Raw genomic sequence first — 15,153 nt, forward strand, 5'->3', positions numbered from 1 at the left:
GAGAAACCCCCCCCAGTCCGACTCTCACGCACGCTGAGTGGAAACCTGAAACTTCCTGCGGGACGAGAGTCGACACGTCCCGCTCCGCGACGCGAGGATGAGGAGGCCCGCTCTTCTTCCTCCAGCGGGCCGAGGACAGGGGAAGACACGGACGAGGACGGACGGCTCCTCTCTTGAACATCAATTATTCATCTTCCCCACTGAGTGACTCCACTCAACACACAGAGGAAATGGTTCCCAACCGCTGGCGATCCGCAGCCCATGAGCAAGTCATGCACACAGTAGCAGAATAAAGGGTGAAACAGCTGCAGTTTTGTGCCTTGTGTCACACTCACAGCTCGGTTAACGCCGGAACTCTTTCCATCAGCACTTCACTGTCCGCACTTCTTTCTTTTTCTGTCTGGTTTTCAGGTTTAAAAAAGTGTAAATTAAAATCAGGCATCAGCAAAAGTATTGTGAGAAAACGGCGAGTCAAACCGTACATGTTGAAGCTTATGCCTGTTTGTAAATTTATTTCTGTTGCGGGAACTTACCGTAGTTCCGTTCAAACTTTATTTATGAACATAATAAAAACACACTATTGGGAAGCTTTTATAGAAACAGGAAATGAACAGGAAAACAGGAAGTAGTTCTTCCATAAACTGTAATTATTAGTAGGAGTTAGAGAGTGATGCTCCGCCAGAAAGTGCGGCGAGAAAAGTCCACCGTGTGAATGAAACGCTGCGTTTCACCCAGTCACACTCTCCCACAACTTTAAGGATTATAATGGAGGGAGAGAGAGAGAGAGAGAGAGAGAGAGAGAGAGAGAGAGAGAGAGAGAGAGAGAGAGAGAGAGAGAGAGAGAGAGAGAGAGAGAGTGAGCAGCAGTAGGAAGTGAGGCAGACTTCAGGAGAAACCACTGACTCAGCTCACCGTCTCACTGGCACGAGCCCTCAGTTTCACACACTACGTGTGTTTCTCTCTCTGTGTGTGTGTGTGAGCTCGTGCGGGCAGGTATCCGCCTCCCCTCCAGGTGCGGCCGCACCACGTGACCCCGTCGGGAACCGGAGCGCGCGCACCTGTGTGCTGACGTCATGCGTGTGAAGTACCTGCAGCGGGTCGCGCGGCGGAGCTCCGTCAGTTGGTGACTGAACCCGGGACCGAGCGGATTACCGGCCTCCCGCCCTGCTGCCCCCCTCCGCCTCTGCCTCTGCCTCTGCCTCTGCCTCTCTCTGGACCGACCGGACGCCGCGGGACTCATGGCGGCGGCTCGCCTCGCGCTCCTGGCCGCTGTGGTGGCGGTCTTCCAGGTGAGACTTCCTGCTCGGCTCAGGGGAGGGGAGACCCCCCCCCCCCCCGGAACCACCTGCTCTGCCCGGAACCGGGCCCGGGTCCGGCGCTCCACGCGGGGTCTGGACCCCTCCGCTCCCGGTGGGGGCGTCGAGGCGGCGCGGTGAGGGCCGGGGTTGTGAGTTCGAGTCCCGGAGCCTCGCCCTTGTTGGTTAATGGCGGCGCTGCGCAGGTCTGCTTCCAGCAGGTCTCCGCTTTATCTCCCAGACACGGAATAGACGAACTTCTCTCAACTTCATTTACTTTCCTCCGCTTCCCGGTCAGAGTGTGGATCTCAGGAGTTCAGAGTGACTCTTTATCGATCATTTATTGACTTTATGGGAACTCTGGAGGTCATTTCAGACGACTTTTAAATCTCTCCTCTTTACACCAGATCAAACTTCTGATTTAACATGAAAACAGTCGCATCTTTACAGAAAAGTTCAGTTTTTCCAGGATTTACTGCTGTTTGTGTCGAGACTGGAGTCATTCCGTGTTTCTAATTCATACATGACTCTGGTGAGTCACTGCTCTGATCAGTTATTGTGTAACAGCAGGTTTCCCGATATTACCGACGATCGGTTTTTATGAGAGCTTTGAAGCAGACTTCCCTTTATCACACAGCTATTTATTCACTTATTAAAGGCTGAGATGGGGAAGTTGAAATAATCAGGAAATATCCAAATATGTTGGATTTTTTTTCCCCAATGAAGACCTCAATAAATTGACCAAACTGTCATTTTAAAGCTGAAATCCTTAAATTAAAGAGCTCAAAACATGGAAACTAGTTAAGAAAGATCAAAGATTTTAATCCACATTAATGTAATCTTGTCACAAACCAGACATGAGAACAGCATGAAACTGGTCTGAAATCTGGATGCACCGAATCCACAGCCTCCTCCTCCAGGTGTGACAGGTCTTAGCGCTGTGTTCTGGTTCTGGACAGGTGTTAGCGCTGTGGCGGTTCTGGACAGGTCTTAGCTTTGTTGTGGTTCTAGACAGGTCTGTGTTCTGGTTCTAGACAGGTCTGTGTTCTGGTTCTAGACAGGTCTGTGTTCTGGTTCTGGACAGGTCTTGGCGGTGTAGCGGTTCTGGACAGGTCTTGGCGGTGTAGCGGTTCTGGACAGGTCTTGGCGGTGTAGCAGTTCTGGACAGGTCTTGGCGGTGTTCTGGTTCTGGGAGTCATTTGTGGCCCTGCAGGTGGGCGTGCTCGTGCTGTTTGTGGAGAAGTGAGCCCTCCTGGTGTCTGGACTTGGCGTGGATCTGCTCCAGACCGCCTGAGCTGCGGTCGGCCTCGTTTCCATCCATCGGTCCACCGTTCGCTCATGCAGCTTCAACATGAGAAGCAGGTCAAAACGGATTTGACAGTAGTAACAAATCATCTGACTGACGGATCGATGGTTGAGCGCTCCAGTGGAAGAAGAGATGGTAAACCTCCAGACGGAAGCTGCTCTCATCAGTGTGACTGATTTTTTCTTTACTATTCACAGTATTTTGTATATTTATTCTTTCTGACTTGGAGCTTTCTGTAATTTCTTTACCAAACTGTGATTGAAAAATCTTCCGGGACTTGTGGTCTTGCACAGCTTTAACTTTTTGATTTATTTCAAAAAGGAAAACATCTTTGCAGTGAGACTTTGTGTGTTTTTCAGCCGGTTCTTCTGCCCCGCCTGTCCAGGTGTATCGTCAAGCCTCATAGAACCATAGATCTTGTTTTTAGCCTCAGTGGTTTGAGAGACACGGATCTCCAGTGAGCGCTCGCTGTATTTTGTGGATTTCTGCACAGGAAGTGGAGAAACCTGCCTGGACTAATAGTTTTGTGTCCCTTTAAGCTCCGAAAATTCAAAAAAGAAAAACTTTTGTAGGGACTTTCTTCCTTGTGGATTTTATTATCCAGCTGTAAATGACAGAGCTGTTTCACCACATCACATATCAGTTTCAGTTTGCTTGTTAAACACTTTATATACACACACACACACACACACACACACACACACACACACACACACAGCAGCTATATAGAGGTTTTTCTGTCTTATGGTCGGACTGTGAATGTAATAAACTCCTTTAATCCATTTTTACTCAGCTCTGAATGAAATTCAGTGAAATAAAACAGTAACTTTCAGTACACAGTCAGTCAGTGCAACAGTCAGTACACTCCAATCTGTAGAATCGAAACATTTTTTGACTGACGAACGAACATTTTACTGAACCAGAGAGACTGGAGGAGCATTAATGTAAATTTATAAAACATTCAGACTCGGTTTGTCTCTGTTCCTGTTTGACCTCATTTGAAGTGTGTGTGTTTGTGTGTGTGTGTTCTAACTGCAGCCCTCTCCTCTCCAGGTGGCGGCTGACGCTCCTCCCGAGATGCCGGTGTGTGTGCCGGGCTTCACGTCGCAGCAGCTGAGTGTGTCGGTGAGCCGGAAGCTGCTGGTGCGCGGCCATCGGCTGGGAGACGGTGAGACTCCTTCACACACCGTCGCTCCGGTGTGTGTGTGTGTGTGTGTGTTTGATCCTCTCCTCTGCTGTGGTTACACAGCCAGTCCAAGCGGCGTCAGGCCTGGACTCGCTCTGCAGTCAAACCGCTCCGCCGAGCCGGTTTGGCCGGCTCCGCCTTTCACACGGCGGCAGACCTCTCCGGAGTTGTTTCTCTTTTTCTGTATTTGCTGGGAAGTGCTGATTATCGTCTGTTTGGTGTTTAAACTATTTTTTTTTTTTTTTTTTGCTTTATAATTGAGACTTTATAGCTGTTTGCACACCTGTCCAGGTTCGTGTCTCCACTGCTGGAGCAGGTGGTGTAGCCTCGTGCAGACCTTCAGGGTGGGGGTCTCGCTCCAGCTCTGCCTCTGGCCTCGTTTACTCACGGCTGGGTTTTTACAAAAACGGATGCTTTCAAAAAATCTCTAATTTCTCAAACCTGCATTCGTCACACGTTCTTGTGGGAGGGGCTTAACTTGCGTAAGGGCGTGATGTCAGAGAAAACAGGACAGGATTGGCTGTGCTGGGTTTCAAATCGCCATCTTAGATGGGTCAAATCGCCATCTTGCTTAGGTAACCCTAAGCAAGATGGCGGAGACGCGGAATCCTGCCTACAGCACCTTTAAAACCTGGTGGAGAGCTGCTACGAGCAGCCAGACCTGCAGGGGGCAGCGTAACCAGGAGCAGAATGCCAGGCAGAACACGCCATCGCAGTCTGATGATGTGCTATCGCCGTTAGCAATGCTGTTATGCTAATCCTATGTTCACATGTTGGTTGAGTGATTGATGAGAATTCTGTATTGTAGCCTACAGGAGTTATTTGGAGATCTGTTTCAATAGCGAGCTTCAGCAGCTAGCAATTAAGTGCTAATGACACTTCTGTCTCAAAGCCGACTCGGGGAAACCTTGAGGTTTTCACTGGTTTTCCTCGTTGTGTAACCTCCACTTTCTTTTATGCCAAGTGCGAGAGAAAGAACGAGCTTCCTGTAAGTTGATGCGATGGCAGCAGAGGCTTTGTTTTTAACGGAAATCTGCTGTGAAGACAGTAGCTGGACCAGAGTCCGCGCTCCAGACCGCCTCAGGATGTGGTCTGGCTGAAGCTCTGTGGCGTCTGATCGCTCTCGTCTTCAGGGCCGTGATCTGATCAACAGGCACGCTGACGTACCAGCAATAATACATCTTTAATACACTGTTGAGGATCAGCAAGGACTCCCCCCTCATTCAGGTATCATCAGCGTAAAGTGAGTCGGTCCTCTGATTCCTGTTGACAGAAGTCCAGACCACGTTTTCAGACTGCAGTGGAACCAGTTCAGCCATTTCTGAAAACCCGGCGGCGGCACCGCCGCCGTGATCGAGTGAATTTTAAATGAGCATATTAAATAATCCATTTGTAATGGATACTCCGCAGTGAAGCAGGGAGCAGGAGATGTGTTTGAAAATGTCTGAGTAGTTTTTTTTTTTGTTTTTTTTTAATGTCTGTGGCTGAGAGATTTGAGGAAACCACAGAATGACCCACTTTTGGCAGACAGCTGTGAGAAAGCCACAGTGCTTCATCTGCCACAGTCGTCAAAGCAGTGGCGTACCTGAGTAGAACTTCATTATTTTCAAATGAAAACACGAAAACAAGTCCAAGAACAGGCGGAGCACCCGCTCGATCAGCTGCTTAATGGGTCGCTGATGGATTATCAATGCTTTCACCAGTGTATTCTTTAAATCACAGCCTTTTAATTAAACTTCATTTAAATGACGCCAGTCACAAACCAGTCCAAACTAAAGAAGTGGGTCTTTTAACTGTTTAAATCAGAGATGATGCTGTCGGTGAGTGCTGGTTACCGATCCTCCACACAGCCTGATCAGTACTGCAGGACGTCAGCGGGGAGGAAGAGCCATGTCCGGTTTGGAGATTCTTTAATATCCACATGAGACGAAGATGGCTGGTCCAATAGCTTGCCTGCTCAGCGGATCCAGCAGGACTTGACTGAGCTGCGCTACATGCTACATGCTACATGCTAAAGGGCCTGGCTGATAGCGATCTCAGCCTCCAGCCGGGTGCCTTGCCAGAGAGTCCTGGTCCTGCAGGTTTCAGCTCTGTTTCACCACAGCTGAATGCGTCAACAGGCCCGTCGCGGACGAGCTCTGAGGACGGTCAGTAGATCCAGGTGTGTTGGAGCAGGGAGAGGGAACACCTGGCCGTCTCATGTTTACTGAGGAAGCAATGGAATGATGCCTCGCCAGACGCTTAAAAAATAGCCAAAAGAGACTAATTAAATCGGTGGGATTAAAAAAATGCCTGAAATGAGCCCACAAACCTGGTCTTTAAGCCGTATTGATGAGAAACGGGTCAAAACAGGCATAAATATTCCTTTAAAACCCAGTTTAAAACCAGCCCACCTGAAATCAAACACCAACTGACTCTTCAGCAAATATTTCTACAGTTACAGTGATCTGAGCTGAAATGAAGAACTCAAGAGTTTCCTCTTTTTTTTTTTTTTTTTATTTATTGTATTTTGTTGGTGAGCCAGCTGCTTGGCTCTGATCTAATCAGGTCTCTGGTCCCGGCTGCTCCTGCAGCAGCAGCAGCTTCATGTAGCCTGGGTTCAGCAGCTGATAAAGCGCTGTGTTTGGTGGGAAGCGAGGGTCTGCCTCTCTCTGACGTGACGTTGTCTTCCTTCCCCAGTGGGCCTCTCTCAGTGCACAGACCGCAGGATCGTTCTCAGCAGCGACACTCGCTTCGCAGTACAAAGAGACGGAACCTTAACAGTGAGTTGGCAGAGCTCTGCCGCCATTTTTCATCATTTTCCACCACATCAGATTTTACCTGGAGCCACGGAACATGTTTAACCTTTCAACCATTCGTCCCACCAGAGGAAACTCCGTTCAGCATGGCTCCACACTGAATCAATAGAAAGATGAATATCTAATAAGACAGGATGGAAATAAAGCGTTGTTTTAAGTAATAATATGGACAAGGCTGACTGTTGACTAATGTCAGACCAACAGAAAGGATGGAACAAACCGAAACACTGCTCACTACCCCGGGACGATATGCTTCTTTACTGATTCTATTTGTTGGGGTGCTGGTTTAATTTAAAATGTGATTCTTCAATTCTGATGAATTTTGTGTTTTGTTTTGTGTTTTTTCTTTTTTTTTTTTATTTCAGTTGGCTTTAACATCAGACCACATGAAAGAGTTTAATGATATCTACAGACCATATCAGGAGACATATTTCACATCTGATTCTAATTTTTTAACTTCGAACTTCCTCTGACTGCGTATAAAAGAAACAAAAATAAAAGCATTAAAATGTACTTTTCTTAAAACCCACCGTTTTCATCCTCATGCCGTCTAGAAATACAGTAAATACAATGCAAAAATGTTCTTGATTATTTTACTGTAAAATTAGTGCGTCTAAAAGGCGGCTGGAAGTTTCTTTCAGAAAACTAAAAAGTGGACAAGCTATACATAACTAGTAGAACTAGAACTAGACTAATAATAAAGTCTACTAACAGTACTGATGGTTTAGTGGTTCATGAAAGCAGAACGTGAACTTCTTCTTTATGGTAAGAAGTCTTTTTTACAAATCAAGTCTTTCTACCAGAGTGGACTCAGAATATGTAAATCTAGAATAAAGTTTTTGAGGTGGGGGAAAAATTTTCTGAACAAAAAAAATTGATTTTAAAATCAAACAGAATCCCAATTCTCATCTTGATTTATTTTTTCCCTCCTCTAGTCTTAACAGGGAGGAGCTGGAGCCTGATCGCCACAGGAAGGAGGAACATTCTAACTCTTTTCTGAGCGCTTTTGATTGTTGCTTTTTTAGTTTTTTTTTTATTTAAAAATGTTTGCATAGTTTCCCAGTACTTGTGAGCTTCAGCTATTTTTCCAATTTCAACTATTGTGCATTTTTGGAAATAATCATGCATTATTATTAATTTGAAGCCATTTTCTCCAAATGGAAAAGAAAGAAAAATGTTTTGAGCTAAGAAGATAAGATGTTGAAGTCTGCTGCTCATCAGTGAATCACTGCCATGCTGACGCTCGTCTTGCCTCCAGGTAACCAGACCAGTTTTCCTCCATGAAGGGGAGCTGGAGTTCTTCCTTCACGCCCGGGATTCAGACGGTGGCAGGATCACCGTCCCCGTCAGGATCTCTCACCACGCAGGCCGCCGGCAGGACGTCCCGGCCACAGCCTCCTCTTCGGCGGAGCCGCCGCAGGAACCGGCGGAGCCGCCGCAGGAGCCGGCGGTTCCCATTCTAGTCTTCCCGCGGTCCACCAAGGGTCTGAAGAGGAGAAAGAGGGACTGGGTCATCCCAGATCTCGCTGTGGTGGAGAACAGCAGAGAAAGTTACCCCATCAGAGTATCTCAGGTGAACTTGCAGCGCCACACCATGTTGTTACTGAAGTTCTTCTGCCATCTGGTGGTGAGGTTTGAGTCTCGCCACCAGGTGGCAGAAGATCCTGCTTTAGATCCAGCAGTTCCGCTTTCCCTGGTTGACCTGCAGCGTCTTCCTCTCTGTCCTCCAGATCCGCTCCAATGAAGACAAGGCGAAGAAGATTTACTACAGCATCACGGGGCCGGGCGCCGACCAGCCTCCCGTGGGCCTGTTCACCATGGACCGCACCACCGGCAATCTGTACCTCACTCAGTCGCTGGACCGCGAGAAGCAGGACAAGTACGTGGTGAGTGGACGGACGGACGTGGAAACGTCTCAGAACTCGGAACTCCCCCTCCTGCCGCCTGAAATGACGCCCCTCGCTCTCTCTCCGTTGGCGCACAGTTCCAGGCTCACGCCGTGGCCGAGGGGTCGGGGAACGCCGAGGAGCCCATGAACATCACCGTCATTGTCATCGACCAGAACGACAACAAGCCCATCTTTGTCAACCAGACCTTCAAGGGGGAAGTGGCGGAGGCCTCGCCGATCGGTACTGTCAGCCGTATTATCGACTGTAGGCGTCGTGGGCGGCGCTCTCTAATCGACAGACGCCGATCAAACGAGCACCAGTAGCTCGTCTTCCTGCTGCCGCCCTCGGCTCCTGACGCGCTCCTCCTCTTCCGCCGTGTGTTTCCTCCAGGCTTTGAGGTGATTGCCGTCAAGGCGGAGGACATCGACCAGCCAAACACGGACAACTCGGACCTGCGTTACACAATCCTGAGCCAGGACCCGCAGCAACCGTCCGACTCGGTGTTCGTCATCAACCCGGTGACCGGAGTCATCCGAGTCAACGCCGTCGGCCTGGACCGAGAGGTGAGTCGCCGACGCTCGCTGTGTGAACGAGACTCGGGCCTGAAAGTCACCTGTGACGTGTCTCCTCCTGCAGAAATACCCACAATACACCCTGGAGGTTCAAGCAGCAGACATGATGGGAGAAGGCTTGACGGGAACAGCTAAAGTTATCCTCAAGGTGACGGACAGCAACGACAACGCTCCGGTCTTCTCCCAGCCCTCTGTGAGTACCACCGAGCCAAGGCGTCTGGACACGGTCCACACCGTCCCGAAGGGAACTGCTGCGCTGCTGATGCGTCTTTGCCTTCAGGCCACAGAGCAGTAAAGACAAAACACTTTTCAATCAAAAGCTATGCAAACGAAAACTAAGGTTTCAGTAACCAAAGCTTTGGCTGCCTCATCGGTTTACCAGTTTTGAAAATCGGTGTGGACTGTAAATGAAAATCAGAAGTTTTCAGTGTTGTCTTTTAGTGACCGAGTCCAAGTTCTTCTCTCTTGATGTGAAACCCGGATGATGTGGAATCATGAGAATGATTTGCTGTAACTCGGGTCAGAAGATGCTTTTGAAATGAACTGAACCCTCGCCGTCTCTGCCCCTCCTCCAGTACACGGCGTCAGTCGCAGAGAATAAAGCGGACGCTCACTTGGTCACCATGTCGGTGTCGGACGGCGACGAGCCGCACTCCCCGGCCTGGAACGCCAAGTTCAAAATCGTAGACGGCGATCCCGAAGGACTCTTCACCGTGAAAACGGCCATGAACAAACAAGAGGGCATCATTTCGACTGCCAAGGTGAGCCGGGGGGCGGGAGCCGAGCAAGAGTGGATTCCGAGAGGTAGAGCCTTCAAACGCTGACGTGGTTCCTCCTCCCGAACAGGGTCTGGACTTTGAGCGGGCCAGGGAACACACCCTGCTGGTGGCGGTGGAGAACGAGGTTCCCTTCGCCTTGCGACTGCCCACCTCCACCGCCACGGTGGTGGTCACCGTGCTGGACGTCAACGAGCCCCCCATCTTCGATCCGGTCGAGAAGATGGTGTCCAAACGGGAGGACCTGGCGTTGGGCGAGGAGGTGGTGCGGTACACCGCCTCCGACCCGGACACCGACCGCAAGCAGACCGTCATGTAAGAACAGACTCGGCCCGTCTTGGAGTTCAGCTCTAGCGAGCCGGGGTCGATTGGTAGAGTCCGGCGGGGTTGATTCTGAACTACGGCGCTGTGTTGTGGTTTCTCAGGTACCGAGTGATCCGTGACCCGGCAGGCTGGCTGAACGTGAGCAGGAAGACGGGGCTGATCACAGTGAAGAGCCCCATGGACAGAGAGTCGGCCTTCGTCAAAGACAACAAGTACACTGCGCTCATCGGCGCATACGACAACGGTAGGTGGAGTTTGTAACTATTGAACCCTTTTTCTCTGCAGTGTTGGATGAAACTGCCGCTTCATGCTAATGGTTTAAAAAAAACAATCAGCCATGTTAAAAATCCCATGTCAAATCTGAGTCCTGTGACGCTCCAGTGCTGAATGTTTTCTGCCTCGCCAGACGAAGTCCCCGCCACGGGAACGGGGACGCTGGTCATCCAGCTGGAGGACGTCAACGACAACGCCCCCACCATCGAGGAGCGCTCCTTCAAGGTACCCTCACCCCCTCACCCCCACACCCAGGGAGTGAGACGGACGTAGAGCTGAACTCGGTGTGTTCCCAGGTGTGTAACAAGGAGCCGGCCCCCATCCTGCTGTCGGTGACTGACAAGGACGGCCCCACCTTCACGGCGCCGTACAAAGTCAGTCTGTTCGACTCCACCAAGACCAACTGGACCGCCAGGATGAACGACACCAGTACGTACCAGACGGCGGCGTGGCGGTGGGTGAGAAGCAGAGGCGTCCAGCTCCAGACCTGTCCCTCTCTCCGTCTCTCCCTCAGAAACCGGCATCATCCTCAATCTGGCCAAGGAGCTGGAGAGCGGCGAGTACACCGTGGTGCTCAGGGTGGCGGACAACCAGGGAATGGCGCAGGACAACACCGTGCTGGCCACGGTATGCGACTGCACCGGCGAGGAGGTGGTGTGCAAGGGGCGCATCGCTGGAGGGACCAGCCTGCCCGTCATCCTGGGGATCCTGGGAGGAATCCTGCTGCTGCTCAGTGAGTCCCTCAGCCTGCAGCTGTGGTGGAACACACTCCTCTGCCGGGCCGGGTGAGTTGACCTTTGCCCTCTGTCTGCTCAGTGCTGGTGCTGCTGCTGCTGCTGTTCGCACGGCGGCGGGGAGGAGAGAAGAAGGACCTTCTTCTGCCGGCAGAAGAAATTCGGGACAACATCTACTACTACGATGAGGAGGGAGGCGGAGAGGACGATCAGGTACGCACGCACGCACGCACGCACGCACGCACGCACGCACGCACGCACGCACGCACGCACGCACGCACGCACGCACGCACGCACGCACGCACGCACGCACGCACACACACACACACACACACACACACACACACACACACCGTCCAGTGGATCAGACGTCTCGATGTTTTGTCGACGGTTCTTTCTCTCCTGACTCTTCTTCCTTCAGGACTACGACCTCGGCGTTCTGCACCGCGGTCTGGACAACCGGCCCGAGGTCTTCAGGAACGACATGCCTCCCACCTTGACCTACGAGCCGGTTCCTCAGTACCGCCCGCGCCCCGCCAACCCGGAGGAGATCGGCAACTTTATCGACGATGTGAGTAAAGCTCTCCGGCATTCCTCCGAATGGAGCGTGGCGTTTCGTTCTCCGAGCTGACGTGGCACGCCGTTCGCTCCTTTCAGAACCTGAAAGCGGCGGACAACGACCCGACGGCGCCGCCGTACGACTCTCTGCTGGTGTTCGACTACGAGGGCGGCGGCTCGGACGCCGGCAGCCTGTCGTCCCTCAACTCGTCCGGCAGCGGCGACCAGGACTACAACTGCCTGAACGACTGGGGGCCGCGCTTCAAGAAGCTGGCCGACATGTACGGAGGAGGAGAGGACGACGACGACATGCTGTGAGGCCGCCTGGCGGCCGCGGCGCCGTACAACACGGGACGACTCCTGAGGGACACTTCCCCCGAACTGAGGACTGAACGACCTGCGCTCAAAGACAAAGGATGAGTTTGGATTTGTTTTTTTATACACGTGATGACTTTTACATGTTTGACCAGATGGTTCATGAGTTTATATGATTTCTCACACACACACACACACACACACACACACACACACACACACACACACACACACAGGTAACCCGTGTGTAACTTTTCATGTTATTTTTTTTGTTTTTTAAGGTTTTTACTGCTGTTATGCTTGATAGAATCAGAGGGATCAGGCGGTCGGCCGCCGTCACATCTCCTCCAGATCAGACTGTTCAAATGTTTCTTTTTCTTTTTATAAAAAAAATCGTTTCACGTTGACTTCATGTGTTTTTATGCACTGCACTGTAAAGAATCTGTGTGCAGCTTCTTTTAAGGTACTTTGTTTTGAATGATTTGTTTGATTTATATATATATATATAAAGTTGTCTTAACACAAGGAATAAATTGTCAGTGGTCTTATTTCTGTAATGCAAAGGACTAAATCTCACAGTCAGAGCTGGAAAACCTCTGAAGCTGTAAAGAGACTCATTGAAACACATTATTTTCAGTGTAGCTTTCCAGAGCCAGAAGAACCGATGGCTCCGGGATGCGGCTGGCGGTCAGTCTGGTTAAACCTCCAGCTGTGTTCATCTGGCCAGTCTCAACTCTGTCCGATTCCAGGAACAACTTGTCCCGATGTGGGACGGTTCATTCAGTGGATCAATCCCATGATGCTTTGCAGTGACGCGAGCACAAAGTCCCACCAGTATATAAGGTTAAATTAGCTAGAGTGGTTGTGCTTGTGTCCGGAGATCGGACATCCCTGGTGTCGGCTGCCCCCCTGCCCCCCGGCCCCTACGGTCCCCTCGGCAGGTGGTGGGGCCGCCGTCGGCGGAGAGACCTTGCCCCAAGTGGAGGAGGTCAAGTTTCTTGGGGTCTTGTTCACGAGTTGGGGACGGATGGAGGTGAGACTGACAGGCGGATCGGTGCAGTGATGCAGTCGTCGTATCGGTCCGTCGTGGTGAAGGAGCTGAGCCGAAAGGAGAAGATCTTGCTTTACCACTCGGTCTACATTCCCACCCTCATCTGTGGTCATGAGCTTTGGGTCATGCCCGAAAGGACAAGATCCTGGATACAAACTCCGTAGGGTGGCTGGGCGCTCCCTGAGAGATATGGGGAGGAGCTCGGAGTAGAGCCGCTACTCCTCCACATCGAGAGGAGCAGCTGAGGAGGCTCAGCATCTGTTTAGGACGTCTCCTGGACGTTCCGGGCACGTCCCACTGGGAGGAGACCCCGGGGAAGACCCAGGACACGCTGGAGGGACCACGTCTCTCGACTGGCCTGGAAACGCGTCGGGATTCTCCAGGAAGTGTCTGGGGACAGGGAAGTGTGGGCATCCCTGCTGAGACTGCTGCCCTGGCGACCCGGTCCTGGATAAACAGTCGGAGATGGATGGATGGCTGTGCTTGTGGCTATTTTTTCACTTTTTGTGAAACTGCGACTTCAAAGAGATGAGCACGGGTCGCTTTTATGGATTACCTTAAATCTCTGGACGAAGTCCGGAGCAGGGATGGTTTGACGAAGCTGTTCAGCTGGAATACACAGACGTGGAGGGAACGCTACGGACTTTGATCACATCAGAAAACTGGACGATGGTTACTTTTGGTCCCTGTGAGACAAACTGCTCGGAGAGACAGCAGCTGGGACAGGGAGGGGTGTCACCCCGACCGATCTCCACAGGGGAGGACCCCCAACCAAAGGCCAAGGATTGAAGCGGCCATGAAGGACAGCTCCAACCTGAACCGAGGAGCTGCTCCAAGCACGGTGCGCCCTGGCGAGACAGTATGGCAGTCAGCTGGGTTAACATGACGACTGGGGAAGTAGCCTTCCACAACCCCGCTTAGAGTCCGGAGTCTGTCATCCCTCGGACACTGAGGTCTTCATTTCTAACTATTCCAGGAGTAAATATTTTCTTATATAGTGTTTTATGCAGGCTCTGAGACAATTGGTGGGAGGGGCTTCTCTTGGTGGTGGGAGTGGCCTGTGCTGTGGTGGGAGTGGCCTGTGTGTTATTCCTGTTTAACAATGTAAAGGCGTAGCTTCACCCTCAGTCCAGGAACGTCCGGATTGCCAGTGTCGGGCATCAGAATCACGCAGCGTCCCAGCATGCTTTGAGAAGACGGCTCCACGCCGGTGGCCTGCTGGATGTGAGGAGGAGGATGTACACATGGAAAACCGTGCGTCTTTAGCTTGACTTGGTCATTTTTGTAGTATGAAACATAGTTTCAGTTGTGTGTGTTTTGTTTTTTTTTTTTGTTTTTTTTTATCATTTTTTCAAAATGTTCACTTTGTGGTTTTATGGAATGTTTTCATGAGGAGCCTTTTACTATAAGTACTTTATAAACGGTGTGAAAAGTAACATTAAAGTTTGGATTGCCAGGTTGGGAGGCTTCGCGCGAGTCGCCCTGCTGGCGCACTGTGCACAATGTGCACGAGTGCGGCCGTCAAGCACATGTGCGTTCAGCACTTTGCGTTGTTTTTATTAATATGAAAAGTGCTATATAAATAAAATCTGATTGATTGATTGATTGATGTGGTATGCATACAGGATGTTGCACTGCTTGTTTGGTAAAGTCGGAAACTCACATCTGATTGGCTATGAAACCAGGAAGTGTGATGCTCTAGCCCCCCCCCCCCCCCCCCCCCCCCCCCCCACCGAAGTTGATCCGTCCTGGAACTCACGGTGCGTTTGACGTGAGAAAGCCAGAGGCAGACTTGTAAGACTTTTGAGCCCCCCAGCCAATTTTGGCCTGGCGTCACTGATACGTAGGACCTACTTAGGGCATCGAAAACTCGTGAGACCCAAACGAGCTCGGTCACAGAGGAGCCGCTGTGAGCTGCTGGAGAGCAACTCACCACTACCTGGCCCACCGCTCTGGTTCAGACAGGCAGGGGATTGGACCCCAGCCCATTCCTCATCAGTTAGATGACACGCTTCATTTGCATAAATAAACACCCCCCACGGTGGGAGTCATGAGAAACACAAACATGGAGAACCA

At 51.0% G+C, this 15,153-nt stretch overlaps 1 protein-coding gene across 2 annotated transcripts; it reads left to right on the forward strand.

Annotated features, from left to right (window-relative positions):
* Positions 1-983: 983 nt before the first annotated feature.
* LOC115399599 (cadherin-1-like) lies at positions 984-12,551 on the forward strand. 2 transcript variants are annotated; one of them, XM_030107086.1, is made up of 17 exons: positions 984-1,289; positions 3,655-3,769; positions 6,467-6,549; positions 7,844-8,158; positions 8,316-8,471; positions 8,570-8,714; positions 8,865-9,037; positions 9,111-9,239; positions 9,622-9,807; positions 9,893-10,137; positions 10,248-10,390; positions 10,553-10,644; positions 10,716-10,848; positions 10,934-11,152; positions 11,236-11,366; positions 11,575-11,724; positions 11,811-12,551. In XM_030107086.1, exons 1-17 carry the CDS (start codon positions 1,239-1,241, stop codon positions 12,027-12,029), a joined length of 2,685 nt encoding a protein of 894 aa, XP_029962946.1. In that variant the 5' UTR covers positions 984-1,238; the 3' UTR covers positions 12,030-12,551. The 2 variants fall into 2 exon arrangements, with proteins under 2 accessions (XP_029962946.1, XP_029962947.1); XM_030107087.1 differs by lacking the exons at positions 984-1,289; positions 3,655-3,769; positions 6,467-6,549; positions 7,844-8,158 and adding an exon at positions 1,613-1,616 and having other exon boundaries at positions 8,294-8,471.
* Positions 12,552-15,153: the final 2,602 nt, after the last annotated feature.

Source organism: Salarias fasciatus, chromosome 13 (assembly GCF_902148845.1).
Source record: "Salarias fasciatus chromosome 13, fSalaFa1.1, whole genome shotgun sequence".
Taxonomy (NCBI): domain Eukaryota; kingdom Metazoa; phylum Chordata; class Actinopteri; order Blenniiformes; family Blenniidae; genus Salarias; species Salarias fasciatus.

Bases quoted from the DNA above. Each gene is read 5' to 3' on its own strand.
- LOC115399599 (XM_030107086.1), top strand. From the start codon at position 1,239: ATGGCGGCGGCTCGCCTCGCGCTCCTGGCCGCTGTGGTGGCGGTCTTC. The intron at 10,645-10,715 runs GTACCCTCACCC...GTGTGTTCCCAG, and splicing joins TCGAGGAGCGCTCCTTCAAG to GTGTGTAACAAGGAGCCGGC. The intron at 10,849-10,933 runs GTACGTACCAGA...TCTCTCCCTCAG, and splicing joins CGCCAGGATGAACGACACCA to AAACCGGCATCATCCTCAAT.